We start from the raw sequence: 27580 nt of genomic DNA, 5'->3' as shown, positions 1-27580 counted from the left end.
CTCTTACAGTCCCGGAGGCCAGAAGTCCAAAATGGGGCTAGAACAAAAGTAACTGCAGGACTACACTCCCTTCAGATGTTCTAAGGGAAAATGTGTGTCCTTGCCCTTTCCAGCTTCTCAAGCTGCATTCCTTGGCCCATGAGGCCCCTTCCTCCACCTTCAAAGCCAGGAGTATAGCCTCTTACTTCAGTGGTCACCTTGCCTTCCTCTTCTGTGTCAAGTCTCCCTTCGCCTCTCTCTTATAAAGACACTTGTGGTTGCATTTAGGGTCTACCCAGATAATCTAGGATAATATCCCTATCTCAAGATCCTTAACTTAATGACATCTTTAAGTCCCTTTTGCCGTGTAAAGCAACATTTTCAGGTTCCGGGGATCAGGACCTGGCTATTTGAGGGGAGTGTGTGGATTATTCAGCCTACCACACCCACCAAGCTCTCGTCCATGACAGGGTCTTTGTAAAGCTTGTTCCCTGTGACTGGAATCCTCCCCCAGGTCCCCCTCCCTCTTTGCATGGCCAGTTCCTTCTCATCTGGGGGCCTGTCACCTTACCTGTCACCTCCTCGCAGAACCTGTCTCTGAACAACCTCCAATCCAAAGGTTTCCCTCTATCTTGAAACTTTATTTCCTTCCTAGCACTTGCCACAGTGGACCTTATTTTATATATTTTCAAGTTTACTTGTTTTCTGCCTGCCTCTCCCTCTGCCCTCCCCACCAGTGCCTTGATGACAGGGCTGGTGTCTGTTCTGTTCAGATGAATTTGCAATGCAAGATTGTGCCATGCAAACAGGCTGCTCTGTCTACTCCTCTGAGAAAGCAGCACCCCCCATCTTCCTCCTGATCTTCTCTATTTGAAAGAATGCTCCAGACAGAACCTGATGCCACCAACAAAGAGAACCCACCCCTATGTTCATAGCATCATTGTTTATAATAGCCAAGACATGGAAACAACCTAAATGTCCGTCAACAGATGAGTGGATAAAGAAGATACAGTATATATATACACACACACACACACATACATATGCAATGGAATATTACTCAACCATGAAAAAGAATGAAATAATGCCATCTGCAGCAACATGGATGGACCCAGGGATTATCATACTAAGTGAAGAAAGATAAATATATGATATCAGTTATATGTGGAATCTAGAATAGGACACAAATGAACTTATCTATGAAACAGAAACAGACTCACAGGGCTTCCCTGGTGGCACAGTGGTTGAGAGTCTGCCTGCCGATGCAGGGGACGTGGGTTTGTGCCCCGGTCTGGGAGGATCCCACAAGCCGCGGAGCGGCTGGGCCTGTGAGCCATGGCCGCTGAGCCTGCGCGTCCGGAGCCTGTGCTCCGCAACGGGAGAGGCCACAACAGTGAGAGGCCCGCGTACTGCAAAAAAAAAAAAGAAAGAAAAAAGAAACAGACATAGAGACTTGTGGTTGCCAAGGGGGAGGGGTGGTGGGGCAGGGATGGAGTGGGAGGTTGGGGTGAGCAGACATAAGATCTATAGAATGGATAAGCAACAAGGTCCTACTGTACAGCACAAGGAACTATTTCAATATCCTGTGATAAACCATAATGCAAAAGAATATATACCTATATATGTAACTGAATCATTTTGCTATATAGCAGAAATTAACACAACATTGTAAATCAACCATGCATCAGTAAAATAAACTAAAACGAACAAACAAAGAGAACCCACACACATGCTCTCCCTGGGCAAGGGCCCAGGGAGATGTCACAACATTTAACCAACCAGAAACCAACACACGAAACCATTCAAGGAAGCAGATTTCACCTTGATGAGCGGCCACGTGAGTCCTTGCTAATTAAATGCAGCTAAGAATTATTTCGCCAAGGCCCACTCAGGAGGCTGCTTGCCGAGGAGAACTGTTCCCAAATCTTCTCCTGTTAGAGACTCCCGGAGCCACTTGGAGAGAATGGAGGGAGGCCCAGGGGTCCTTCTCGCATTTCTCACATTTGCCGCAGCCTAAAGTTCATGCTGGATTAGACTTTTCTAAACCAAAGCCAAATGTGTTTTGATTGCAAGCCTATTTCTAAAACCTGCTTGTGCCTTAAGCAACCAACTCTCTGGTTGAAACATCATGTTTCCCCCCTTCAAGTAGAAAATTGTGCTTTAATATTTGACGATGTTCAGGAATATTTTTAAATGTTTGGTCTCAACAAAGATAGCTTCGGTGACTCAATAGTTTTCTCCTCTGTGATTATGTGCGGCATAAAATTCGTGGCCCTATTTTTTTTATAAAAACATAAACTTGGGAGAAAAAAACCAAGTGGTTTATAAATATTAACCAGTTTTTCCCAGATAACAGTGTTTAAAATAATAACACTTGCACAGCACCTGACAGTTTAGAAAAGCTTCAACATGCATCATTTTGAAAAATTCAGAATAAACATTTGCTTTATAAGGAAGGGCCTTTGATTTTGCCCTGTAAACTTTTGATCCGTAACTTTATATCCTAAAGCATTCTGGCACATATAAAACTGAACGGTCTTTTATGAATATATTTTGGAAGTCTGCTTCCAGAGTTCAGTTCACAGGCATCAGAGTGGGGCTGTTCAAACTTCTGGCCCAGATTAATTTTAAAAAGCTGCATTTGGATGGGGAGTGGTTTCCAAAGGTTTAACTGAAAAGTAATTGATTTCACTGGAAATAAAGGTCCAGGTGTGATACCAGCTGTAGTGTGGTCATATTTTTCTTGAAAATCTAGAATGTCTTGAGGAACACATGGCTGTCATGTGTCCCCTCTCAAAAATGTCTTAAGTACCAGAGGAGAGCAGGGTAAATTGAAGCCCTTCTCATCCAGGATGTGTGGGGCGTTGAGCGGAGTGGGAGGGCGGGAGGAGGGCTGGGGTGTAACGGAAGGAGCAAAGATGAGAACGCCAGTATTCTGAGTCCTCAACCGCAGAGGAAGCGCCATGTACAGGGGTCCAGGATGAGTGGAGGAACTAGACATAGAGAACAACCTAATGGGTGACCATGAGTTGAAACACAGCAGAAAGTTGCTTCCTGAATACCCCTCCTCACGTGGAGCTCTCTGCACCAATAAGCACGCAGTGGCATCTGTGGCTCCTCTGACCCGTGTCAGGTTGGCCCGAGATCAGCCCCATCATGTAGAGGGGGCTGCCCCTCTTCTACATCCCAGGATTGAATCTTGGGAAGAACTGACAGGAAAAATAGGCTTTGGGAAAGTCTGCTCTGCGGGGCACTGATGCGCCTTCCTCTGCCAGGACAAAGGTGACCTATTGGGCTGGCCCTGGGCAGGACCAGGTTCCATCTGAGTGGACTGCTGTCAGGCGTCATCCCGTTTCTGGGATCCAAACCCACGGCCTGCTCCCAAACAAACTGAGATGAACGTTGACCTGGAGACATCAAAGCAAGAGTCTGGTGTCCCTGTGGCTGAGCTTCTCAGTTTCCTCCGGAGAGAAAGTGTTTCCTCGGAGCCTGAAGGGGATAAAGCAAAGAGAGGTTTGAATAAGACCAGGACCAGAGCAGTGTTTTCAACCAGGAAGCTGCCGCTTTATGAACTCATGCCTGGATGGCCTGGCCCTCCGGCCCAGCTGCAGCTCTCCTGGGAGAGAAGTCTGTGCAGGTTTCACCTTCTGTCAGCCAGGATGGCTCATGAATCACTGTGCACGATTTAACAAGCCTTCATGGCCCTGCAGAGTCCACACTGGGCCCAGCCAGCCCTGACTCCCAAGGCTGGCCATTCTTTTTAAGGCAACAGCAGAATCTGTCAAGAATGCAATGAGCAAATCCCAATGTCCTCCCAAGCTCTGCCAATAACACCAGAACCCTTAAAATATCAACCTGATGCTAGCTTGTTCCCCCCGGACACAGAATGTGACATTTCTCAGAACTGTGCAATGGTTTAAGAAAAAAAATAAAGCCCACGCTCTACCCAGGACCCGAGGACCTCACAGGCTACAGGGATTACACAATCGCACAGAAAGGAAAAATCTCTCCATCGTAGGACAGATTTTTACAAGTCTTTATTTTTAACTTCATCATTTGATAGCTACAGTTGCTACTGCCTTGATGTGCTTTTTGAGGGAGGGACAAATCTGCATATGTAAAGCAGGGTTCACGAGCTTTCAGGGATGAGGCATGTAATATACAGCAGCCGAAGGGGCCTGGCCCAAGCCAATCGGCATGGTGGGGTTTAGGGTCAGCCTGAGCCGGTTTGCCCAGCTGAGTGGGGTCAGCCTGTCCTCTACTCTGCTAAACTACTGGCATTCTAAATGGAGTTCCAGAGTGGCCAGCTTTTTTTGAGAAACCCCTGAAAGATAGATTTTTATAGGGAATGTCCTCATTTTAAGATATTGGTTTCTAGCCCAGTGCCTGAAACATATATAGTGTCATTCACTCATAACATGTTAAATCAGGAGAAACCTTTCTACCTATAATCTGAGTGATAAATCTGTATTTATCCAGGGGAAAAGAAGAGGGAGAAATCTTTGAAGTTGTGATGCACTGCTCTTTTCAAATACATAAAGGAACATGGCTTTTCATTACGTATAAGACTTGGAAACACTGGCCAACAGTTCCCATCCTGTGTAACAGCCGCCCAGAACTGCAGAGGGTCTAATATAAGAGCATTGACCTGTGAAGGCAAATGGGATATCCAGGGAAGGCAAGGGCTGAGTTCTTTTCTCTGTTTCCCTCTTCAACCACACCCCAAATCCCACACGATTGCCTAGAACAGAGACATTCCTGAATAAACGCTCATGATTTAAAAATGAGAGAGTTGGTCCCAGCTTAGAAACATGATGACATCTTTCCCAGGGAACCAGACCCATCACATGCAGAATGGGACTAAATGTCAGGGTCATAAGGGATCTTAGAAATTCTCAAGCTTCTCTCTCCCTTCACCCCAATTTATAGATTGGAAAACTGAGGGAGGTTAAAGAGGCCTGCCCAGGGGCCTTACCAGACTTCCAGGATGGTGTCATTCTTTTCAAGGACCTGCAGGAGGGCTTCTGCCCCAAGGGAGGTGATGCAGTTGTTAGACAGCCTGGAGAGGAAGATGGAATGGTGAGCTTTCAGGATGCTGGCTTGTCTTCCTCAACCTGTTTAATTAAAGGAGGCTTCGGGAGCCGGCCAGCCTCCTGAAGCCCACCTGCCCCCTCAGCATGTCCCTCTCCTGCCAGAGATTCCCAATGAGCTCATCCGCAAAGGCTCAATGCCCAAAGTGAAATGCACCCCTCTCTCCTCCATTCACCAGATGAGTATTAAGTACCTGCTCCCTTAGGAAGGAGCATGGTGGTTAAGTACGTGCATTTTAGTGCCAGACCTCCTGGGTTCAAATCCACCTTACGCTACTCCCTTTTTGATCTCAGGCAGATGAGTCCCAATTTCCTCATCTGTAAAAAGGACCTAGAAGAGTACCCACCTCATGGAGTACAAGAATTAAACAAAGAATGGCATATTCTGAAGCACTGGGCACTGTACTTAACTGATAGAAAATAATCGATGAACAGTAATATTGTCATTTAAGAGCCTTGGGGGCACAAGGACACAGACTAAAGAAAATATGAGGTTGGAAATGGGGAGGGAAGATGGTATACAGTCAGGGACAGCAGGGGGAGAGCCAAGTGGTCCCCACACTGCTCTTTTGCTCACAGCTGGCCTTCTATAATCTCCACTACCTGGCTTCCCCCTCAACAATTTCAGGAACTTCGGAGAAGCTGACCCTAAGGTAGTGCTAAAAATAACAGCAGGCGATATTTTTAGAGCTCTTACTATGTGCCACGTCATAACCTACATCACCTGGGCTCACGCTCAGAACCCTACGTGGAGGGTTCAGTTTTTACCCCATTTATACTTGAGGCAACTGAGGCACAAATCCAAGCGGGAACGGCTGGTAATGGTGGAGCTGGGGCCCAAACCCCAGCTGTCAGGCTCCAGAGCCTGCAGTCTTAACCAAGGCCTGGCACAGACCACGTCTGGAAGAAGGATGTAAGCTTTGCTTTTCTTTTTTAGGATATGTGAGAAGCTTGATTTTTATGGGGAAACAGTGGAGGAGGATACAGTTCAGTGGTGCTGAATTATAAGACTCTCGACAGAGCAGCGTGGGACATCGGCGGCTCCCACTGCCTGGCATCTGTGGGGTTCGAGTGGGGTAAGTCTATGACAGTGAGGGAGGACAAATGCGCCTCATCCGCACACGGTCGATAATAAACCAGATATTGCCAAGAGCCGCCCTGCGTGCAAAGCCTGGGATCCCAGCGCAGACAGACCCAAGCTTCACCAGGGCCTCCGAGCCCGAGCTTCATCCGTGTGACGAGTGGAAGTGTTTTCCCCAAACACTTGGCAACTTCCTAGCCCCTGTGAAGCAACACAAACAAGTGTTGCCAGAGTGGATGGCGGGTTGGCAGCAAAGCAGACGTTCTCCCGGCTGCAGCTGTCTGCTGGTCTCGGAAGGTGAGTGTTTTCCCCGGGCCACGCTTGCCAGGGCAGAGGCCAGTCTCCTCTAGCAAAAAGGGCCATCTGCTGGTGCCCTGACATACCTGGGAAATGAGACCTTTGGCACCATGGCTGGTGTGACGCCAGCCTCAGAGAGCACCGTTCCACAAGCCTGTGGTGACCACTGGCTGGGCCCCTGCTCATACCCGCCGTCCCTCTCCTTGTGGCGTGGGTCCCTGACCACCGAGTGCGCCTCTAGTGGTCCCCTGATCGCCTCCCCAGCGACACCACTGCTGCCCAGCCCTCCAGCTCTGGACCCGCAGGACCTCCATGAGCTGCCATCCCCTTTCACCAGCTTCCTCCACTGCCCTCAGCCTGATCCACTTTCCATCTCTCACCTGGAAGGGTGCAAGAGCCTCCTGGCTGGTCTCCCTGCTTCCATCTTACCCTCCTTCCACCTGTTCTGCACAAAGCAGTAAGCACGATCTTTGGATGATATAAATCAGGTCACATGACTGCCCTCATTAAAACCCACCGAAGCCTTCTCAGTGTCCTTAGAATAAACTCCCGAATCTTTCCCAGAGCTCTGAGGCTGCTGTGGCCAGCTCCTTCCCACTCCACCATCCACTACAGTCCAAGCTCACAGGCCCTCCTTCTGTTCTCAAAACCACCAAGCTCGTTTCTGCCACAGGGCCTTTGTACTTGCTGTTCTGCCCACCTGGATTGCACGTCCCTAAGACCTCAGCATGGCGGGAACCTTCTTGTTATTCAGGTTTCAACTCAGATGTCACCTTCTTAGAGAGGCCTTACCCAGCAGCAACTCCCCTACCCTCTCCAGTCACTCCCTGTCATCTCTCTCTGGAATTTTCTTGAGAGCACTTATTACTAACAGAAATGGTCTCATTCGTTTACTTGTTCATCATCTGTCTCTCCTGTTCAAATGTAAGAGCTATGTGAGCAGGGGCCTTTTTACCACTCTATCCTCAGTGCCTCAAACAGAGCCTGGCACGGACTGGGTGCTCCAGAAACATTTCTTGCATCAATACATAAATGGATGAACGCACACATGAGTAAAAGCAAGCATGCCTGCCTGCATAACACACCAAGAGGAGCCACTGGGAATGACCATCAGAATTCTCCAGCCTGAGTCAGAGAGGACCCCTGGAGGGGGGGAAGGGCCCAGCCTGTAAGTCACTATAGCGGATGCTGTGGGCAACCCACCCATATTGCCTCAGCTCTCACCTCTACCTCTGAGGGCTGCTTGCCGGGAAGACCCCCATTCTCTGCCTGAGGCCTTCCTGCTGACCCCAGGAGCATGGTCAGCCATGTTCGGGGCAAGCCAGATGTGCCAGAAAACGAATATCCCCGCAAGCACACTTCAATATGTGAAGGACAGCAGCTGGTGGACAAACACCCCCGCTGCCTCTCGCCCACAGCATTGTACCCCAGAGGTCCCCAGGGATAACCGGCTTGATAACACACCTTCTTTTGGTTACTGTCCCTCCCCGGCCTCATTTCACTACCCTCTCGCCAGTGTTTGCGGGGACTACCTCCCAAGTAAACAATGTACACTGGAACCCCTGCCTGGGATTGGAGGAACGCAGAAAAAACAGCAGTTTTCTACCGGGCCACTTCCTGTGAGTTAGCCAGGTTGGGAAGCCTCCCAGATCTCTGATTCAGAAACACCCCCTCCCAGGGCCAGTCATTACTGGCCCAGCTCCTGCTTACAGGTTCCTTACTTCAGGACTTTCAAACTTGAATTTTTCTCCAGTCCTTTCGCGAGACAGCACACACCTTCATCCTGGACATGGTTCTCCTCCAGGCTGGCAAGAACAAGGGAGAAAACCCAGTTGATATGGTAATGTTTATTATGGAAGATGACGCCAATAAAAATGAATGCATGTGCCCCCCCCAATTAAGAATATCCAACATCTGAAAACCCACATTTACCAGTAAAGTAAGAACAGGCCAAGCAGGGTATGAGGGTTCTCAATTCCTGGGACATCTCTGGGAGAGAATTTGCCCCAGGGCTTCTTCACATAAGAAGTTCCCTCATGTCCCAGTGACTCAATACCCATTTTCCCTTTCTTTCTCATTAATGGAAGGCTAACGTCATTGGGAGCAGCCATGTGCTTGGTGGAAAAACTATGTTTCCTGCTCTCCACTGCAGCCAGGGTTGGCCAAGTGACATCCACATGGCCACCAACACATAAGGAGAAACTGACAGATGGGACCTCTGGGAATGTTCTTTAAAGGGGAGAGACCCAGCCTTTTGCCCTTCCTGGATATAGAGACTGAACCTGGACTGCAGAAGGAGTGCTGTGGGTGCTGCAGCAGCCACCTTGTGACCATGAGGAAACCAACCATGAGGATGAAACCGCACGCTAAGGATGTGAAGGATTAGAGAGATAGAGTCCAGACCCCTGCTGACCTCATGTAGCTGCCATACCAGCCCTATGCTGCCTACCTCCAAACTGCATGTACATGAAAACATCAATCCTTTACAAGTTTAAGCCACTGTAAATAAAGGTATTCCATCACTTGCAGCCTAATGCAGTCATAACCGAGACACTCACAGTGAGGCACTCCTCTAACAAGAAATTCCAATCAGGATATACTCAATGGTACACTGGCAGTGCTAGTGAGCCCTGGGCCCTGCTAGTGGGCCCTGCAAGGCCCATTGGCAATATTCATCTTGTGGCCATGCTCATAGGTTTCAGTGCCTTTATGCTTCCCGGAAAAATCAAACATTCAGCATTTTATCTCCCTGATATAATTTGGAACTGCCCAGAATATTTCAGAAGAAGGCTAGACAAGTGGCAGCTAAAGGATGGAAAGCTTGGAATCAGGATAAATAGGATTCATGGTTCATCTTTTAACTTCCGCCAAACTCCACTCCACCTTGCACGTGACCCTGACTTTAATATCCAGTGTCCTTAGGTACTCACATTCACCTCGAAAAGACAAAACAGCAGTCATTGGAGCAGCAGCAGCAGCGAGAGTAGTAGAAATACTGTCACTACTACAGTTTCACATTTATGGAGTGCTTACACACACTCCAGACACTGTACTACGCTCCTCACAAGCATTACCTCATTTAATTCTTACAAAAGTGTTTTATAGTGGAAAGCATCCATACTCTCATTTTACAGGTAAGAAACTTAAGATTCAGAGATTGTTACTTAACTTGCCTAAGATCACAGCAGGCCTTGAAGGTCAGCTGGCTGGATTCCAGAGTCTGTTCTCTTAACCATTATGCCCCAGGGAGGCAGTAAACAAACCAACAAACCAATCAATATAATTAAATGAAAAGAATTAGCACCTATATGCCAGGCTCTATAAGCTTCATGTCACCCAGGACAAAGACAAACACAATCACCCAATCATTCAGTCATCCACCTTTGTCTTACACACACAATGGCTTCCACAGAGGAGGCCAGAGAATGAAGAAAGGCTGATGTCTGCCTCTCTAGAGCAATGAATCTCCTAAACTCACCAGAGTTCTTCCAGGGCCATGTTCTTTTCCAACATCAATGCTAAGGCTTGAGCGCCCACACTGCCAATGTCGTTCCCCACCAGGCTGGATAATCAAGGAACAAAAATATGTCAGAGCAGGGAGGGACCTCAGAGATAAGATAACCCATGAAGTGCAAAATGCATGGCACACATTGCCCCATGTCCTAGTCTGCTCCGTGTCAGACATCACTAATTGATTACAGTGCCAGACATCACTAATTGATTACAGTGCTCTTTTTCATTAAGCCCAGAAGTAGCTTTAGAATCCTTCCCAACATAGTGTACTGGGCAGCCCCCACTAACAGGCTGGAGTTGGCCCTTGAGCTAAAGTGTATCTGATCTAGCCCAAGACCTTCAGTGTACAGATAGGGAATCAAGACCCCCGAGAGGAGAAGTGACGCAAAGTCACCCAGAAAGACTCAAGTGTCCTGATTCCAAATCTAGTGGTTTTTCTTTATCATCCAATTATCTAATACAGGGGGCTAAAAATGAAGTTCAAAGGTCTTCAGAACTGGCCCAAGCGCCTCCCTCCTCCTATTGGCTCCCCCATGACAATTTCAGGACAAACACTGAGGCATACCTGAGCCACCTCAAGCTCCGGTGATCACCCAAGGCTTCAGCCAACGCCTGGGCTCCCCTATCGCCCACCTTGTTGCCCCAGAGCCTGAAAAGTCCAACAGAGCCAACAGACAGTGTCAGTGAGAACCCACCATGTGTTCTAGACATGTGCCTTTCCTCTCTATGGCCCCAATCAGAGGGGCAGGACCACCCAATCCCAGAAAGGTCTCAGGGGGACTCCTAGGTCCCAGCAAAGTGAACTTGCCTCCATTTTTGGAGGGATGGCCAAACTTCACTCAGGTTTCTTTAGCTTCTTTAAATCAGGCTTACAAACAAAATAGTTAGAGACCCACCCAGTGTACACCCTCAGGGACGAGGAACTCATTCTCAATGCCAATTCATGGTTGTGATATTTTTTCCTGACATTAGATCAGATGTGCTTGTGCTAACTGCCACCCACGAGTCCCTAACTACCTCTGGGACCACCCAGAACAAGGCTAACTGTTCTTCCACAAGCCAGCTCTTCATTTCTTCACATCCCCAGGCCCTTCACGGCATCTAACTCCACCTTTTGGCTCATACACCTCAGACACACCCTAATTTGGACACACCCCTTTTCAAAGGTGAAGCCCCGGTCACACCTTGGGACCTGGCTATTTTATGTGTGGGAAGTTAGGCTGGACCTGTAGGTGCCCACGTGAGCAGAGACAGTGGCCCTGAGATGCTCACTGCACTTTCACTCATTAGGTGAATAGTTATTGAGCTCCGGCCCTGTGGCAGCTCTGCTCTGTGCTCCGGGGATGTGACACTGTAATAGCAAAAACCCTGCAAACAAGCTAAAGTGTGCATCGACATGCAACCAGCTAAACGCATCACGACATCCACCAGAATACTGAGGCAGCTGTTCTTTAAAAAATGAGATCATGTCATATGAGAAAAATGCCTACAAGAAAAACAAAATGCAAGCTACAGAACAGTTTGTATCATATGATAGTGTTTGGGATTTTAACACGGGGCCAGGCCCAGACAGGTACCTTAATAAATAACGTGTTGAAAGATAAACATCCCCCGATGTGCAAGATGTGATCTCAAGCAGGAAGGAACTCGGTGGGGCCGTGGCCACCCTTTCCTAGACTCTTTGCTGCTACCAATGCATCCTGGAAAAGGTGCTGATGTCTCCAGCAACGCGGTCCCACTCGGGGCTCAAACCGAGCTGGAGGGCAACTTGCCTGCCTATAAGATGGGTTGGAACACCCAGCCCTAAGGTCATTCTCTCTTCCTACAGTCTTGGGTTCTAAAGCCCCCAGTTATTATCAAATGGATCCTAGTTTACACCAGGAGAAGATAGGACAGGAGAGGGACTGCCGGGAACTGTACAGGTACAACACTGGAGGGTATCGCTCTGCCCAGCAAACAAAGGAAGCCCCACGCAGGGGCCCTGAAGTCTGCAGGACTGTCCTCTCTGCCTGCGTCTGACCCCTCTCCCCTCCCTGGCAGGCCTGATGACCCTACAGGTGGCAAGGGCTCTGCAGGACTTGGTGCAGCCCCTCCCATCCTGGGTTCAGTGTCCGAACTTCCCCACTTCCTTCTCTCTCCTTGGCTCTCACCCCAGGCCGCGCATCATCTGGGGAGCTTTTCAAAATTACTGATTCCTGGACCTTGTATCTGGATATTTCATTTAATTGGTCTGGGGCAGGCAGTGGCATTCTTCAGGAGCTCCCAAGTGGTTCTAACCTATAGACAAAGGTGAGAAGCACAGCCCTAGCACCCTCGAGGACTTCCTGCCACCGCTCATGGGCTCTGCCCTCCCCCAACCCTGACATCCTGAACTTCCTGTTTATTGAGCTCGAAGCAAGGCAGAGGCAGCCTAGGGCCGCCCACGCTCTCCCTGCCTCGCCCTCCCCACTGCAGCCTGGGCGGCCTCTGGGGCCTTTTGGCTTCGCCTGCCCCTGAATCCTCACAAGCCCCTCCGCCCCAGAATCCCACCTACCCCAGGAACTGCAGGGAGGCATTGGCTCTGAGCCCCTGGGCCAGCACCTTGGCTCCCGCAGCTGTGATGTGGTTGTTCCCCAGCCTGGAAGGAAAAGACAGAGGAGGCTGAGAAAGAGAGCAGGATGGGAGGACCCTTAGTGCCCCGAGACCGGGGTCTGGTGGGGGAAGTGCGGCCTGGACAGAGAAACAGGGAAGAAAGCTTTGAGGACTTCTCTGCAGGATGCAGGAACCAGCCCTCCAGTTCCAGCTGGGCAGACGCAGTGCGTGCTGTTCACACGCAGTGCGTGCTGTTCATGCCGGGGGAGCTCCCTCAAGGCTCCTGCGGACTTCATTTTCCACCAGCAAAGGGAAAGGAGTGGAAGGGCCTGTTTTGCAAAGCAATGGGACAGGTTTGAGCAGGAACCACAACAGGCAGCCGCCCAGCAAGGAGGCTTCCCCCAGGGAGCAAGGGTGACTCACTGTTCCACTCTCTCCTCGCTAGACCCTGCCTCCCCCCTGCAGCCTTCCCAGATTCATTGTGGCTGCCCGGTAGCCTCCACCTGTTTGGAAAGGGCCTGGAGCGGGCCAAGGTGGCTGAAAGAAAGAAAGGGATCCTGCTAAGCCTTCGGGCAGGGGTCAAGGAGGGGGTTTCAGCAAAATCCAGACACCTCAGAGAGTTTCAGGGAGGTTCCCAGAACTCTCACCCACAGCTCGAGGCTTCCTGGAATAATAATACAGTTTCATCTTTCAAAACACTTTCATACACTTTAAGCCACTCTGGCTGGCAACAATCCTGTAGGGCAGGTATTATTATTCCCTTCCGGAAGGGGTGTGGCAGCCTTTCAAACCTCTGAGCTTCCTGGGTAACGAAAGGCCCCAGCTGCCGTGCTGGGAAGTCCGACGTCCCCTCTGCACCAAGGCCTGTTTCCAACAGGCTGCTCCCAGCCAAGGACTGGAAGACCTGAGACTCCTCTGCTGGGCACACTGGCTGGAGGACTCCCCAACAGCCTTCCGTCCTCTCCCCGATCTGCACTGGGGTCTAAGATGCTTCCTCCCACCCCTCCTTCCTTCCCTCTCTCCCTCACTCAGGGTCAGACCTACACTGCAGTCGGCCAACTCTCCCAGCCTCCCCCAGCTTTCTTCCCCGATTTTCCCTTATAGGCATTTTCCCCAGTAAACGTGTTGCACATCTAATCCCTCCTGGGAGCACTGGACGAACAGAATAAACGTGCTGAGAACTTACGTGATTTACCCACCATCTTTCAGGCACTAAGCTCCCTATAGTGAGAAAGCACTCACTATATTGTGCCAGCTTTTGACGTATGTTAACTCGCTTAATCATCACAACAACCTATGAGGTAGCTATAACCATTATCTCCATTTTAGAGAAGGGAAATCAGAGACACAGCGATAGTGGGCTGACCCAAGGTCACACAGCTAATGAGAATTCAAATCTCAGGGATGCTGGACCCAAACCTTGGTTGGTCTGGCTCCAGAGCCCTGTGCTCTCAACTATGATGCTATATTGACCAAAAACACAGGTCTCAAGTTCTGGGTGCACCACCTTTCTGCTACCCTACAGCCCTCCCTGGAGGTTGGGCCAGCCCAGCTCTGGCCACAGCTGCTCTCGGGTTCCAGAGTTGGGAGGAGCAGGTGGTGGCAGCAAAAGAGAGTCCTTGGTACAGAATGACACCTCCGGTGCTGGCCTCAGCAGCCCTGCCTGAGACGGAGTCAACAATTTCAAAATGGCAGCTCCTATCCCTAAACCCAGCCCAGCAGGTAGAAAGAAAGGATGGAGGCAACTCCTCACTTTGTCTTCTTTTACTGCCTCATAAATCCAGGAGGCAAGAATATCCCAGAGAGAAAGAGAAGCCAGGCCAACCCAGGGACTAGCTGGAGGGGCGACACAACAGTGTCAGATGGGAGAGAGACTCCAGTTGAGGCCGAGAGGGCTGGGAGCAGCAGAAACGCAGACTTCCCAGACTGGACCCCCCCAAGCAGTAAAAGGACCTTCTGAGAACTTTTTGGCAACTGGCTGCCTCGCTGCGGTGACAAGTGACGGCTGCATTCCGCCCCCTGCCAAAAACGTGCTCAATGTACATCAGGGAACTCGGGCACCCCAGAGAGCTGGTGACACTCTTAGACACAGGGAAGAAAAAGGTCCTGGAAACCCTCTTCAGTCCTGGGAGATAAAGGTCAAAGGGCAGGAAGCCTCAGCGGAATTGGTCCAGAGTTTGCTGGGGCGGTCACAGCACTAGTGAAACCCTGCTCACAACGAGACACTGCCCCTGTATTCAGCGAGGAGATCACGCGCCCCATTATGAGCCGAGAGCAGACCAAACTGATTCAGTTGTGGGAATGAGAAACAGTCTCCAGGGGTAGGGAAGCCCCAGGCTCACCTCAAAGCCAAGAAATTCTGCTTGCATGCGAGGAGCTTGGCCATGGAGTGTGCACAGTCGTCGGTCAATTTGTTGTTGAAAAGACTGGAAAGTTCCGAGAGAGAAGAGACATGGAGATGAGATGAGGCACAGTGGACAGCAGCCACCCAAAGCCCGAGTAGCCGGGTCCCTCAAGACAGGAGTCCCCTGTGCCCTCCGGCCATGCAAACGTCCCTGTCCCAGCCTGTCCCTTGCTCACAGCTGTTGCCCAGGTGGCATGGCCTGGAGTGAGGCTGGGGACACGGGGCCAAACGTCCACGGCCCAGCCTGACTTACGCTAACTTCTGCAGCTGCTCACAGCGAAGAGCATGTTCAGTGAGCTTGCAGATGCCTCGGTCTGAGACGTTGTTATCTCGCAAGCTGATAAAAGACAAAATAAATAAATTTGAAAACAGAGCCGATGAGAGAGGGGAAAAAACGAACAAAACCCCAAAAGAGACCTTTGCTCAAGCCAGAAGTGTCAGCACCTGTGCTTCTGGGAAACGCTGCAAGGAACGAGCACCCCGGAAAAGTGGAGACTCCCCCACGCCTGGCCAGGGTGCTGACGTCACTCACTCTGTAGGGTGGGGGGCTTCGGAAGTGGGGACCCAGAGCCCACGCAAATAGATAAATAGACAAATAAATAAAACAGACTCTCGGGCCCCTCCCCTGGAGCTGGTGAGTCTGCAAGTGTGGGGAGGGGCTCAGGGACCTGTGTATTTTAATAACCGTGCCCATGATTCTGCATCTTCAGGCCAACTTGGGAGGCCCTGACTTAAAGGTTAACACCTCAAGCTCTCTGGAGTCCCTCAAAGGAAGTTCTGATCCTGGCAGCCACTTACTAGCTATTTGCTGGTCCCTTTATCTGTAGAAATGGAAGGATGGTAATGCCGACCTCACTGGGCTCTTGGTGAGGATTTAAAGAGATAGCGCACGTAAAGCCCTGTGCGCACCTGGCACATAGTAAAAGCTACCTGTAATATGATCACTGGCACGTGTGGAGCCCTTCCCAATAGTAACAATATTTAATCTTCCTTAACCTTTTTTTTTTGTTTTTGTTCATTTTTTTTCTTCTTTAATCTTTAATGAAGTAGGTACTATTCTGTCCACCAGGGAGAAGGAAACTGAGGCCCAGCAAGTGAAGCACCTTCATTAAGGTTGCACAGCACCTAAAGGATTGCCGCCTAGGTTTTCTGGCTCCAAAGGCCACTCTAAACGATGCCGTTGTACAGCCTCTCCCTTCCGGCCTGCTCTGGGCTCTTAACGTCAGATTCATGCATTGGTGGATCACAAAATCAACTCAGAAGGTTTAGAGCAGCAATTTTACATTGGAAAAAGAAGAGAAAGGAAAAAGAGAGCAGAGTGTATCACGGTTAATAAGTCATTTTGTGAAATTTCAACCTGACGTGCCCGTGTGCTTCCTCACACCCTCTCTCACTGTGGGTCACAGTCAAAAAACTTCGAAAGCCATCGCCCTAGAGTCAGAATTGGGGTCTAAGGAAACCTACACGCATTGGGGCACTTTGTGTATGGGGCTTCTTGAAGCCTGAGGGTTTCGGTTGGCATGGAAACAGCTTCAAGTGGGAGAGATGCAGCTTGGCACTGTGGGAGAGAAACCTCTCTCTCTCTTTCCCTTTCTCTCTCTTCCCCCCTTCCCGCCTGCCCTCCCTGTCTCTGACTCTTTCCCTCTGTCCCTCTGCCCCGCTCCCTCATTCACTATCTGTCTCTGTCTCTTTCTCTGTCACACACAGGAAATGCCCACGCAGCCACCTCATGGTTTCTGCCCCTCCCCGGTAGCAATGGCGGTTTCAATACCAAGTGTGTGGGGGGTAAATCTCGGTGGAACTTGGTCAGGGACTTTCACTGTCAATGGAAAATCAGGCTGGTTCCCACAGAGCAGCAGTCTTCACAGTGTGGCCTCTGAACCGCTTGTAGCAGAATCACTGAGTTAAAAACCTAGATTCCAGGGCCCTCACCTCAGACCTACAGAATGGAAACCACTGGGAACAGGCCCAAGCATCTGCATTTCCACAAGTCCCTCTGCACACTCCGGTCTGAGCGTTAGAACCAGACCATCCTGGTCTTTCTCTGAAAATCGAGGCAGGGCCCCAGCCTCCACCCAGCCCTTCCACACACCGTGGCAGTCACGTGGGCCTTCCCAGCCCAGGAGAAGGGGAGCCACCCATTCTAGGGATCCATCTATGAGGATTATCCAGACCAGAGGTTCTTGACCCCCTGGGGTTCAAGGACCCTTGGGAGAACGACTTTGGAGGTCCATTATCCAGAAAAACACACATTCATATTTCTATCAGAACAGCGCCCACAGACAGGTCTCGAAATTCCTGAGTGAGTATATCATGATTCCTACTTCCTGGGGAACGAGGGTATTGTGCTGCCATCTTCTGTCTACCCGGCCAGATCCGCTCTCCCCCTTCTCTGCCTGGCTCTCGGTGGGGAGCTGATTCCAGTGGACTACATCGCGGACACCCTGCTCCAGCTCCCTGTGGGTCAAGGCGACAGTGAGGAGGACAGGAAGGCCAGGGTTTACCCCCAGCTCTCGCCCTTCCAGGCTGCTGCAGCCTCGGTCCTTCCAGACAGACCTCTGGGCTTGCTCCTCTCGGCCAAGAGCCACTCCTCCCATCCCCCACCCCTCAGGTCTAAGAAGGCCAACAGCCCTGTCCCTACCCCATCCCCACTGTCAGCGGCCCCAGGACCCTGCACCATCTCTACCTGCTCTTCCTAACTCTTGCCCAAGCTTTTGTAAGCTGTCCCTTCATTAAACTCTCCTCAAGTCATCCAAATCAGCTTCCTCCCTATATACACATGCTTATCACATACATTAACTATGTACCATATACATATTAACTCTCTATGATATGTTATATATTACATTATTATTGCATTGTATTTATAAATCTATGACCACGGTCCTGATAACAAAGGCCACCACACAGTTTCTAGTAGAGATCCACGTGTTGGGCTCCGTGCAGAAAAAAAAGTCTCGCTGCTTTGGCCCAGAGAAGGTAGGTCACCCTAATAAAGTCAAGGAGAGGTTTCTTCTTTGCTCAGGGTCAATCTAAGATCACCTGGGGTAGACCAAAAGCCCTGGAGAGGCTGTGAGTCCATTTCAAGTTAAAGCTATAACTTCTGCATTCTCAGAGGTTTCAAGCAGGGAGCAGGAAGGCTGGAAGGGAAGCTGGAGAGCCTGCAGCATGCTGGCCACCTGACCTGGGCACACCCTCTGCCCTCATCCGGCCCAAGATGTGAAGAGAGGCCCACGGGGGCTGGGGCAGAAACATGGGAAAGCTCACACCTTCAGACAGGGGCTGAGAGCGGTAAGGGCCAGGCCCAAATCTCTGCACTACATAAGGAATAAAAAAGCAGGTGAAACCCTGTGGCCACGTTCTATCTCTTGGGTCTCGAAATTTCCATCTCATTGGGATTTTAAAGACTCTCATGGGACTATGGGATTAACAGATGTACCCTACCATATATAAAATAGATAAACGACAAGGATTTACTGTATGCCACAGGGAACTATATTCAATATCTTGTAACAATCTATAATGGAAGAGAATAGAAAAAATATATAGACATAGACATATATATGTATAACTGAATCACTTTGCTGTACACCTGAAACTGATACACTATTGTAAATCAATTATGTCAATTAAAAATAAATAAATAAATACATTTTAAAGGATAAAATAAAATCTCTCATGGGGTGCAAGTCACCTTTGATTTGGAGGTGGTTCCTACACATATTACACCCAACTTTGCCTGTGACTTAAAGGTTGCCCTGGTGCCTCTGAAGCCCGTCCACACACAGGTTGCTTGTGGAGAGCAGAGACTGGTAACCAGAAAGATGTGATTTGTGAATCCTAGCTCTGCCATCTCCTATATGACCCTGGACAAGTTACCTCATTTCTCAGAGCCTCTAATTGAGGATAATGGGGAAAATAACGTCCCTGCCTATAGCCCAGGGTGGTCATGGGGATTAAAGGAGGTATTTCTGGGAAGAGCGTAACACAGTGCCTGGCACGTGGACCATTTCATGAATTACGACTATCGCTATCATAAGTCGAAACTAAGGCCCAGACTGGGGAGGGGACTCGGCTGGGGTTGCACCAAAGGGGTGGCAGGGCCTGGGGCTGGGCCTGGATTCCTGGCTCCCAGCATGGGGCTCCCCTACCTGCACCCCGATGGTGGCATTCCCCCTGTGCCCAGCCAGCATCGCCCAGCAACACTCACTAAAGAGCCTTGCAGACGCCGAGGCAAGGCAGCAGCTGCTCCACACCCATGTCGCCCACAGAGTTGTGGTCCAGCTGCAGGGCCACAGGCTGCTGGAGGTGCCGCAGCACAAAGGCCAGGGCAGCACACTCGGCCGGGCCCACGCTGCAGAATGTCAGCTTGAGATGCCCGACGTCCAGCCTACGTACAGCCTCCCGCGCCAGCCGCTCCTCCTGCATCTCATACAGGCTCCGGATGAGCCAGATGAAGCTGGGCATGGCATGCACGCTCTTGGCCTCGCCCGGCACGGCTGGTGGGATGGAGCGAAAGTGCTTGCGGAGGCTGCGGGCCAGACACCGCCGGGTGCAGGCCTGGCGCCAGAGCAGGGCCTTCTCAGACACCTGGCACTCGGCCAGCAGGCCCCGGTGCTCCTGGGACAACAGCCCCGCCAGGAAGGCCGCTGTGATCTGGAGGTTGTGCGGCTCGGCCCCCTGCAGCAAAGCGGCCACGCTGCCTTCTTTGCACCCGGAATCCCGCATGTGCAGTTTGGACAGCACCCCGGCCAGCGGTGAGCAGCCAGGCCCGTGACAGTTGAAGAGGTGTCTGAGCGAGGATGGCGGCGTGTCGGCACTGAGAGCGAGGTAGAACGCAGCAAAGAAGCACTGGAAAGTGATGTGCAGGAATTCCAGGGGGGCTGTACTCCCAGGCACGACCGTCTTGGCACGCACCAGGAAGCCAAGAGAAACCTCCTCACTGTCGACGTGTGCTGCCTGCAGCTGCCTGGGGGAAAACACGTAGCAGCACGTGCCCAAGCCCCACAGAGCCAGGCGGCCGAGGTGCAGGAGGGTGAGGAGACTGCCCCGAAGCAGGCCAGCTCCCAGCCCATGGGCAGCTGAGTCTGGCGGGGAGGCATGCAGCAGAAAGTGCTGCAGGATGAGCAGGTACATATCTGTGGTGGTCTTCGGGGACACCCCGCCCTGCAGCAACAGTTCCCGGTGGCATTTGGACACCATCCAGGAGAAGACGGGCAGGTGGCACAGACTGTGCAGGGCCGAGGTGGCTCTGAGGCAGCAGATGAGGCGCTCGGCCACCCCAGACTCGCGATGGCGCTTCCTCAGGTACAGTTCGATGCCCTCTTCCGAGAAGCCCTTGAGGTTGAGCTCCGTGCGCACGTGCTTCCTGAGGCTCGCCGACACCGCATCCGGACGGCTGGTCAACACCTTGCGGGCATTCTTTAGCAGGTTGCCCTGCAGAAGGTTGAAGAGCAGACTCTGGACAGACGTGGGGGCGGTCGGACAGCAGTGACGGTCTCGATCCGTGAATCTGAACCTGAACTCGTCAAAGCCGTCGAAGGTTAAGAGGATGCGCTCGGGGTGGTCGAGGAGGACCTGGAAGACGTCCTGCTGGCCAAGGTCGGGCCAACAGCAGTGTTCAAAGAGCAGTGTCCACACCGACAGCGGTTTCGCCAGGCACTGCAGCTGCCGGCAGCTGAATGGGAAGACGAAGATAAATTCCTGGAAGGCCCTCCCTGAAGCCCAGAGCAGGTGCAGCTGCTGCAGAAGCGTGCTCTTGCCGCTGCCCGCCTCGCCCACCACCAGCACAGTGTCCGCGTCTTCGTTGAGGTGGCCGCGGGTGCTGAAAAGCTCCCTCAGGCCCAGGGTGGCGGGGCTCTGCTGCAGAGGCCCTGCCATGCCCGCCTCCGTCCGGATCTCTAGAACATTCTCTGTATATATTTCCTCCAGGCAAAGGCTCTCTGTCCCATCGTAGGTGCTCAGGAAGCGAGACTGAGCCGATACCATGGTCCTCAGCTTGGACAGGTACCTCTTACAGGCGGCATCTGGAAGACAGAAGAAACAAATGAGGTGGCACCATGATGAAGATGGGACCTGACCAGAGGGTGGGCTGCCTGGGGGCATGGGATGTGGCACAAGGGCGGTGCTCATCCTGGCTCTCCACTCACAAGCTAGGGACTTTGAGGTTGGTCACGTAACCTTCCCAAGACTCAGTTTTCTCCCCTGTGAAATGGGAGAAGCAGTGGTTCCTACCTTACAGGGATAGGGACCCACGTAAGAAACCATGGCCCAGTGACGATCATGCATGGCGGTTCTTTGTTCAGCGTCCCACACAAAGTGGTCAAAAGACATTGCCTAGCACCATTATCATTACAGACATTGGAAAGAGCTGTAGAAGATTAGAAGGAGCACCAGGTTGGGGTCAGAAGACCCACATTCTGATGCCTGTCCCACCATATTGGTTCAGGAGCTTTAGACAAGTCCCCTCACCACTCAGCCTCAGTTGTTCTTTCTAAAGGCAAACAAACCAGGCTTACGAGCCCGGTTTCTGAAGTCAGATACACCTAAGTTTGAAATCCGGGGCCAGGGACTTCCCTGGTGGTCCAGTGGTAAAGAATCCGCCTTCCAATGCAGGGAACGCGGGTTCGATCCCTAGTCAGGGAACTAAGATTGCACATGCAGCGGGGCAACTAAGCCCGCGCCACAACTACTGAGCTCGCACACCTCAACCAGAGAGCCGGGGTGCGGCAAACTACAGAGCCCACGCACTCTGGAGCCTGCGCGCCACAACTAGAGAGAGAAAGCCCGCACGCCACAACTAGAGAGAAGGCCACGCGCCGCAACGAAAGATCCCACATGCCGCAACTAAGACCCGATGCAGCCAAAAATAAATAAATAAATCTAAAAAAAAAAAAAAAAGAAAGAAATCTGGGTCCACCATCAGCTTGGGCAAGCCTCTCATCCTTTCTGGCTTCAGTATTCTTATCTCTAAAATTGGAGACAATTCACACCTTGAAGGATTGTTTTAGAAAGAAATGAGATAAAATAGAGTTTAGAAGAATGTTGACATATGGTTAACTCTCACAAAATGGTGTTGATTATCATTATTGTTATTGGGTATGATAGGCACAACAGTGGCCCACATCTTAATCCTCAGGATCTGTGAATGTTAAATTACTTGCAGAAGGGACTAGACAGATGTGGTTAAACTAAAGACCTTGAGATGGGAAGAGTATCCTGGATTACGTGGGTGGAGCTAGCACTGGATTGTGTCAGGGTCGCTGGGATGCTCCAGGCAAGGACTTAGACAAGGTTCCCTGATAAATATACACTTCCCCATCCTCCTCATACAACCCTCTGCAATAAAAATTCTCATGTCTAGGATGTGTCCACAGAGCTGCTGTTTTTCCTTTATCATCCTAATACCAGCCTGAGCAAAACACTCCCTGTGTCAGGGGTTAGTTCTTTTTATAGGAAATGGGGAAATTATGGTCCAGAAGCCCAGGGCGGTGGGACCTCAGAGCATCACAGCCTCACTGCCCCCAACCAGGTACTGACCCATTTGTTCTCAGCTCAAAGACTAACAGGTAATTCTCACCGAGCGCTCTGAGCACACTGAAGCTGTACTTATGGTCGTCCAAAGGACACACCTTGTGATTGTGCTTCCTGTTCTGTTCCCAAAGCTGATGATTGTCATTGCTTTTTTTAAAAAAAAAAATATTTATTTATTTATTTACTTACTTACTTACTTGTTTGTTTGGCTGTGCCAGGTCTTAGCTGTGGCAAGCGGGATCTTCATTGCCACATGCGGGATCTTTAGTTGCAGCATGCAGGCTCTTAGTTGCGGCACGTGACATCTAGTTCCCTGACCAGGGATCAAACCCAGGTCCCTTGCATTGGGAGTGTGGAGTCTTAACCACTGGACCACCAGGGAAGTCCCTGTCATTGCTCTTAATGCCATCTGGATAAACTAGGAGCACTGAACGGAGACCGAAATACACATATTTTCTCAATACTCTGATTTCCCATGCCAGGTTTTCCAGCTGCTATCAAAATTCTCCAGGAAAAAAAAATGTATCTCTCATTTTTTTTTTTTTTTCAGTACGCAGGCCTCTCACTGCTGTGGCCTCTCCCTTTGCGGAGCACAGGCTCCGGACGCGCAGGCCCAGCGGCCATGGCTCACGGACCCAGCCGCTCGGCGGCATGTGGGATCTTCCCGGACCGGGGCACGAATCCGTGTCCCCCGCATCGGCAGGCGGAGTCTCAACCACTGCACCACCAGGGAAGCCCCTATATCTCTCATTTTAAAAACAAACACATGTCGGTCATCACTTCTGGAATCGTCACCCTGGGGAATCTGGCACCATGACACAGTGTTACAATGTGTGAAGAGCCAGCTGTGCTTGATGATATCAACATTAAACATTAACCAGGGGTCAAGCCAGGTACCACGCTCTGGGCAGCATCCCCTGTGACAAACCGACGCCTGTGTTCTGTTCTCAGGTGAGAGGGCGCACACCCAGGTGCCAAGCACAGGCTTCCGACATCCTTCCCACAAGCATGCTCACTGCCCAGAGGGCAAGGCCCAGGGTGATAAATCCATCTGTCAGAACCAGGCACAGTTCAGGGACCCTGGGTGCTGATGAGGCTTCCTGACGGCAATGTGGGAATAAGACACACCAGGCTTGCATCCTCTCTTTACAACTGACAAGCTCTTCTCCCAGGAAAAGAGGAAGTGTAGGTGCAGACGGCCTAAAACCAGATCCATCCTCCCCTACCTTGTCACTCAATCTCCCTGTCCCCGTTTCCACATCTGTAAAGTGGAACAAACAACACCTACTTCTCAAGTTTGTTGCCAAGGACAGATATCGTAAATTAAGCACCTGGCAGGATGCCTAGGATGTTCGAGCTGGGCCGTCCAAGCCTCTCCCATTCCTGAACAGGGTCGGTGACCATGTGAAATGAGAGATACCACATTATCTAAATCCATCTGGCTCCTGAGTTTCTGATGATGAGTAGCTAAACTGCAGAGATCAAGAGCTACCAGCCATTAAAAAGTGTACCCACATCTTTCCAATACAAGAGCATGGCTAGTAAGGAACAGCTGTATTAGCTCTCAGGACAAGGTACCTCCAGTGATCACTCCGCAGTGCAGGAAGAAATAAAAGCAAGCCCTAATACTACACACATTAATCCAGTTAATCCTCCCAATAGCCCAGTGAGACAGTGGTGATGCTGCCCTTAAAATGAGGAAACTGAGTCTTAGGGGGGTTTGCACGGCCAGTAAGTGGGATTCTGACAAGTCTCATGCTGGAGTTTTTGCTCTTAAGCATGAATCTGAAAGTCTTTCTCTCCCTTTCTGATGAACTGAGAAGAACACATATATACCTTCAAAAGGCAGGGCCAACGGGACAGGTAATTCCTGAACACATTGTAGAAGGAAGGCAGCCAACCCATTCGTCTTCACTGTGGCAAGATCAAGGAGCCTTCTTGCCTGTGGGGAAAGCAAAAGTCATCATTTCTCCAGGAAGGCGGATGGAGAAGTGTGGGAAGGTTTCTACTGATTACGACAATACCATGGGCATCTCTCTCCCACCACAATAAAAGGCCAGAAAGACATCCCTAAACAAGATGCATTTAAAGAAGTCAATACAGTATCGGGTAGTGAAATGAACAGTTGAATATACACATCCAATCTGGTTCCCGCTCAGGACCCATTGAAAGAGTGAATAACCGAAAATAGGGGGAAAAAAAGAGCCATAACCCTATAAAGGATAGGAAAAACAATTCTGGAAGATGTAAATCACTTGGTTGAGAGGTGATTTCATTGAGTCTCTATAATCCCTCCAGGGCCAGCCTCAAGGAGCTAGTGCTCAGGGTACAACTGTAGGTTTCAGGTGCACTAGTGAGAGAGGACCAGAACATGTCTGCTCTATAAATACTTGAACATAAATACTACAAATACTTTAAACCAGCCTTGAACAGACTTATTCCATCAGTCTCAACCAGGCTTACCTAAACTCACGTGGACACCAAATACATATTTTAAAAAATAGACAAAAACGGTAACTAGAAAGTTCCCCAACCCAGCCCCTCCTAACACTGCAATGTAATTCCAGTTCATTCATTCAATAATTCATTATTTCTTCAACAAGTATTTCTTGAGTGCCTACCACGTACAAGGCTCTCAACACAATACGCTTTAAGACAGAGCCTGGCACGTAGTAGGCATCAAAATAGATTCTGGATGAATAAATTAATGGTGAATGAATTAGTCAAAGCACTGTGTCCAGCACTGGCCCTCTCATGAACTACTGTGAGCTTTTTTTTTTTTTTTTTTAGCGGTACGCGGGTCTCTCACCGCTGTGGCTCCTCCCCTTGCGGAGCACAGGCTCCAGATGCACAGGCTCAGCAGCCATGGCTCACAGGCCCAGCCGCTCCGCAGCATGTGGGATCTTCCCTGACCGGGGCACGAACCCGCATCCCCTACATCGGCAGGCGGACTCTCAACCACTGTGCCACCAGGGAAGCCCCTACTGTGGGCTTTTTCAAACCACTTTTCTGGGACTCAAATTTCCCAATCCATAAAGTGAGGTGTTAATGACTGTTCCATCTGCATCATGGGAGGCCTGAGGTTCACTATTTGGGGGAAAATAAAACAAAGAGTTTCAAAAATACCCAAAAGACACTCTCTGTTCTTGTGGAATGTCACATTCAGAGGCAGTTATCCCAACTCCAAACGTCTATGATCTAATGCAATTTCCTATTAGAAATCCTATGTGGGCATTTAAACTATATTAGTACATAGTATGCTATATTCATTATTAAACACAGGTTTAATTTAATGAATTTTTATCATCTGTTGAGCTATTCATTTAAAGCAGACAGCATTAAAAGTGTACAAGTACAGAATATCACTGATAACAGAATTGATAGTAGCCAGCGGTAACGTTAAGGAGCGCTTACTCCGTGCTAGACACCGTGCTAAGAGTCACGTAGCTCACCTCATTGAATGCTCCCATCTGTGTTTCACGGATGAGGAATCCGAGACAGGAGAGATGAAGGATGGTGAGTTTCCATAGAGAAGCCTAAAGTCACAGGCTTTGAGCCTGCGTCGTCCTGACTCCAGAATCCAAGATGCTCGCCACCATATAAGGCTGCCTCTCGTCAGAAGTGGCATGATACCAAAAATCCAGAGCACCTTTTTCCTGCTTGGCTCCCCTTAAAGGGGAAGCGCCACGACCCAGGTCTCCCCGCAGGGCCGACTTCACAAACCAGTCTCGGTAACTAAGCACGCTTTTCCTTTGAATTCTGATGAGCAAAGAGGGAAGAGCCTTACCCGCTGGGATGACGTGAAGATGGGCCGCCTGATTTCATCACATTCGTACCGGCTGATGAAACCCCGCGCCTGTGTCAGGTCCAGCACGCCCTCCACGTGGCCGTGGAGTCTCCTGACGATGGCTGGCCGGTGACTCTGCAGGTCACGGGCTGGGTGGGGTGAGTGGGGCTCCCAGCAGCCGGGAAGCTCGGGGGGCTCTCTGTCAGCCTGGGTCTCCCGCACAGCCGCAGTGAGTAGTTCACAGCCCCAAGCACCCTTATTCCAGACAGTGTCCAGGAGGCGCCTGGCCAAGTGGGAGACAGGCTGGCCCAAGAGGCTGAGTCCCTCGTAGTCCTCCCAGGAGAGGACTTCCCAGGAAAGCAGCCAGTCCAGAACGCTCTCAAAGCCCTCCAGGGACCCCGAGACCAGCAGCTCCACCAGCTGGCTCCTCTGTGCCTGGAAAGCGTCCTGTGCGTACATTTCACAATCTGTGGAAGAGAATGAGGTCCAGTGCAGGACTTCTCAGGAAGCAGGCAGGCGGCAGTGGAGAGGGCAAGTCAGCCCCACCCTGAGACCAAGACGGCCACAGTTCTACCCTCAGACATTACCAATGCAAGCTCCCCACTGTATGGATGTACAAACTGAGGCCCAGAGAAGGCAAGAAACTGGCTTGAGTTCCCACAGAGGGTTTGAAGCAGCCAGGAGTTAAATCAAGGCCCCTGGCTCCCACATCCATGCTTCATCCCTGCTTTATGAAGTTTTAAAAGGCTTGAGTTAATACTAGGAGCGATGTCTCCCAAGGGATCAGGGAATCAATTCTCTTTGAGGCCATATGAGAGGGCCCTTACATGCTGGTTGGATTCAGGCTACCGCAGCTCTCTTTTCAACAATGGCTAACATTTATTAACCACATACAACGTGCCAAGCACTATTCTAAGTGCTTTCATTAACCCTCCCAACCACTGAAGTGGGTACTAGGATCAGCCCCATTATACAGGTGAAGAAACTGAGGCACAGAGAGGACTGAGTACAACTGAGGCTTGAACAAGGGTACAAGGTAGACGAGGTAGAGCTAGGATTTGAACCCAAGCAGTGCAACTCCAGAAGACGTGTCTTTAATTCCCTTATATTTGGGTTCTCCACAGGGGCCCAAGCCCAGGCCTGTGTAGGTAACCCACTGCTACCGCCAGGGACAGACCCAGAACATTGCTATAAAGATGCCAACCCAGGTGAAGCGAAACTCATGGTACAAACTAAGACGTTTCAAAGCTTATGGGTGTACTGACCCCAGTCCACTGCCCCCTCCCCAAATGCCCAGGCCCTTGCCACCTCCCCACTGCCTTCCA

General features: G+C 50.6%; 1 protein-coding gene across 1 annotated transcript; it reads right to left on the bottom strand.

Annotated features, from left to right (window-relative positions):
- Positions 1-3395: 3395 nt before the first annotated feature.
- NOD2 (nucleotide binding oligomerization domain containing 2) lies at positions 3396-26714 on the bottom strand (the record flags this gene model as incomplete). Its single annotated transcript, XM_082676177.1, has 11 exons — positions 3396-3468; positions 4955-5038; positions 8169-8252; positions 9926-10009; positions 10526-10609; positions 12494-12577; positions 14874-14957; positions 15189-15272; positions 19146-20961; positions 24305-24410; positions 26256-26714. The coding sequence occupies 11 exons, from the start codon at positions 26712-26714 to the stop codon at positions 3396-3398; spliced, it is 3042 nt and encodes a 1013-aa protein (XP_082532303.1).
- Between the last annotated feature and the right edge of the window lie 866 nt (positions 26715-27580).

This window comes from Grampus griseus, assembly GCF_964374135.1.
Source record: "Grampus griseus genome assembly, chromosome: 19".
NCBI lineage: Eukaryota > Metazoa > Chordata > Mammalia > Artiodactyla > Delphinidae > Grampus > Grampus griseus.
The sequence above is the reverse complement of the archived record's forward strand: the minus strand, read 5'-3'. Positions and strand labels throughout refer to the sequence as shown.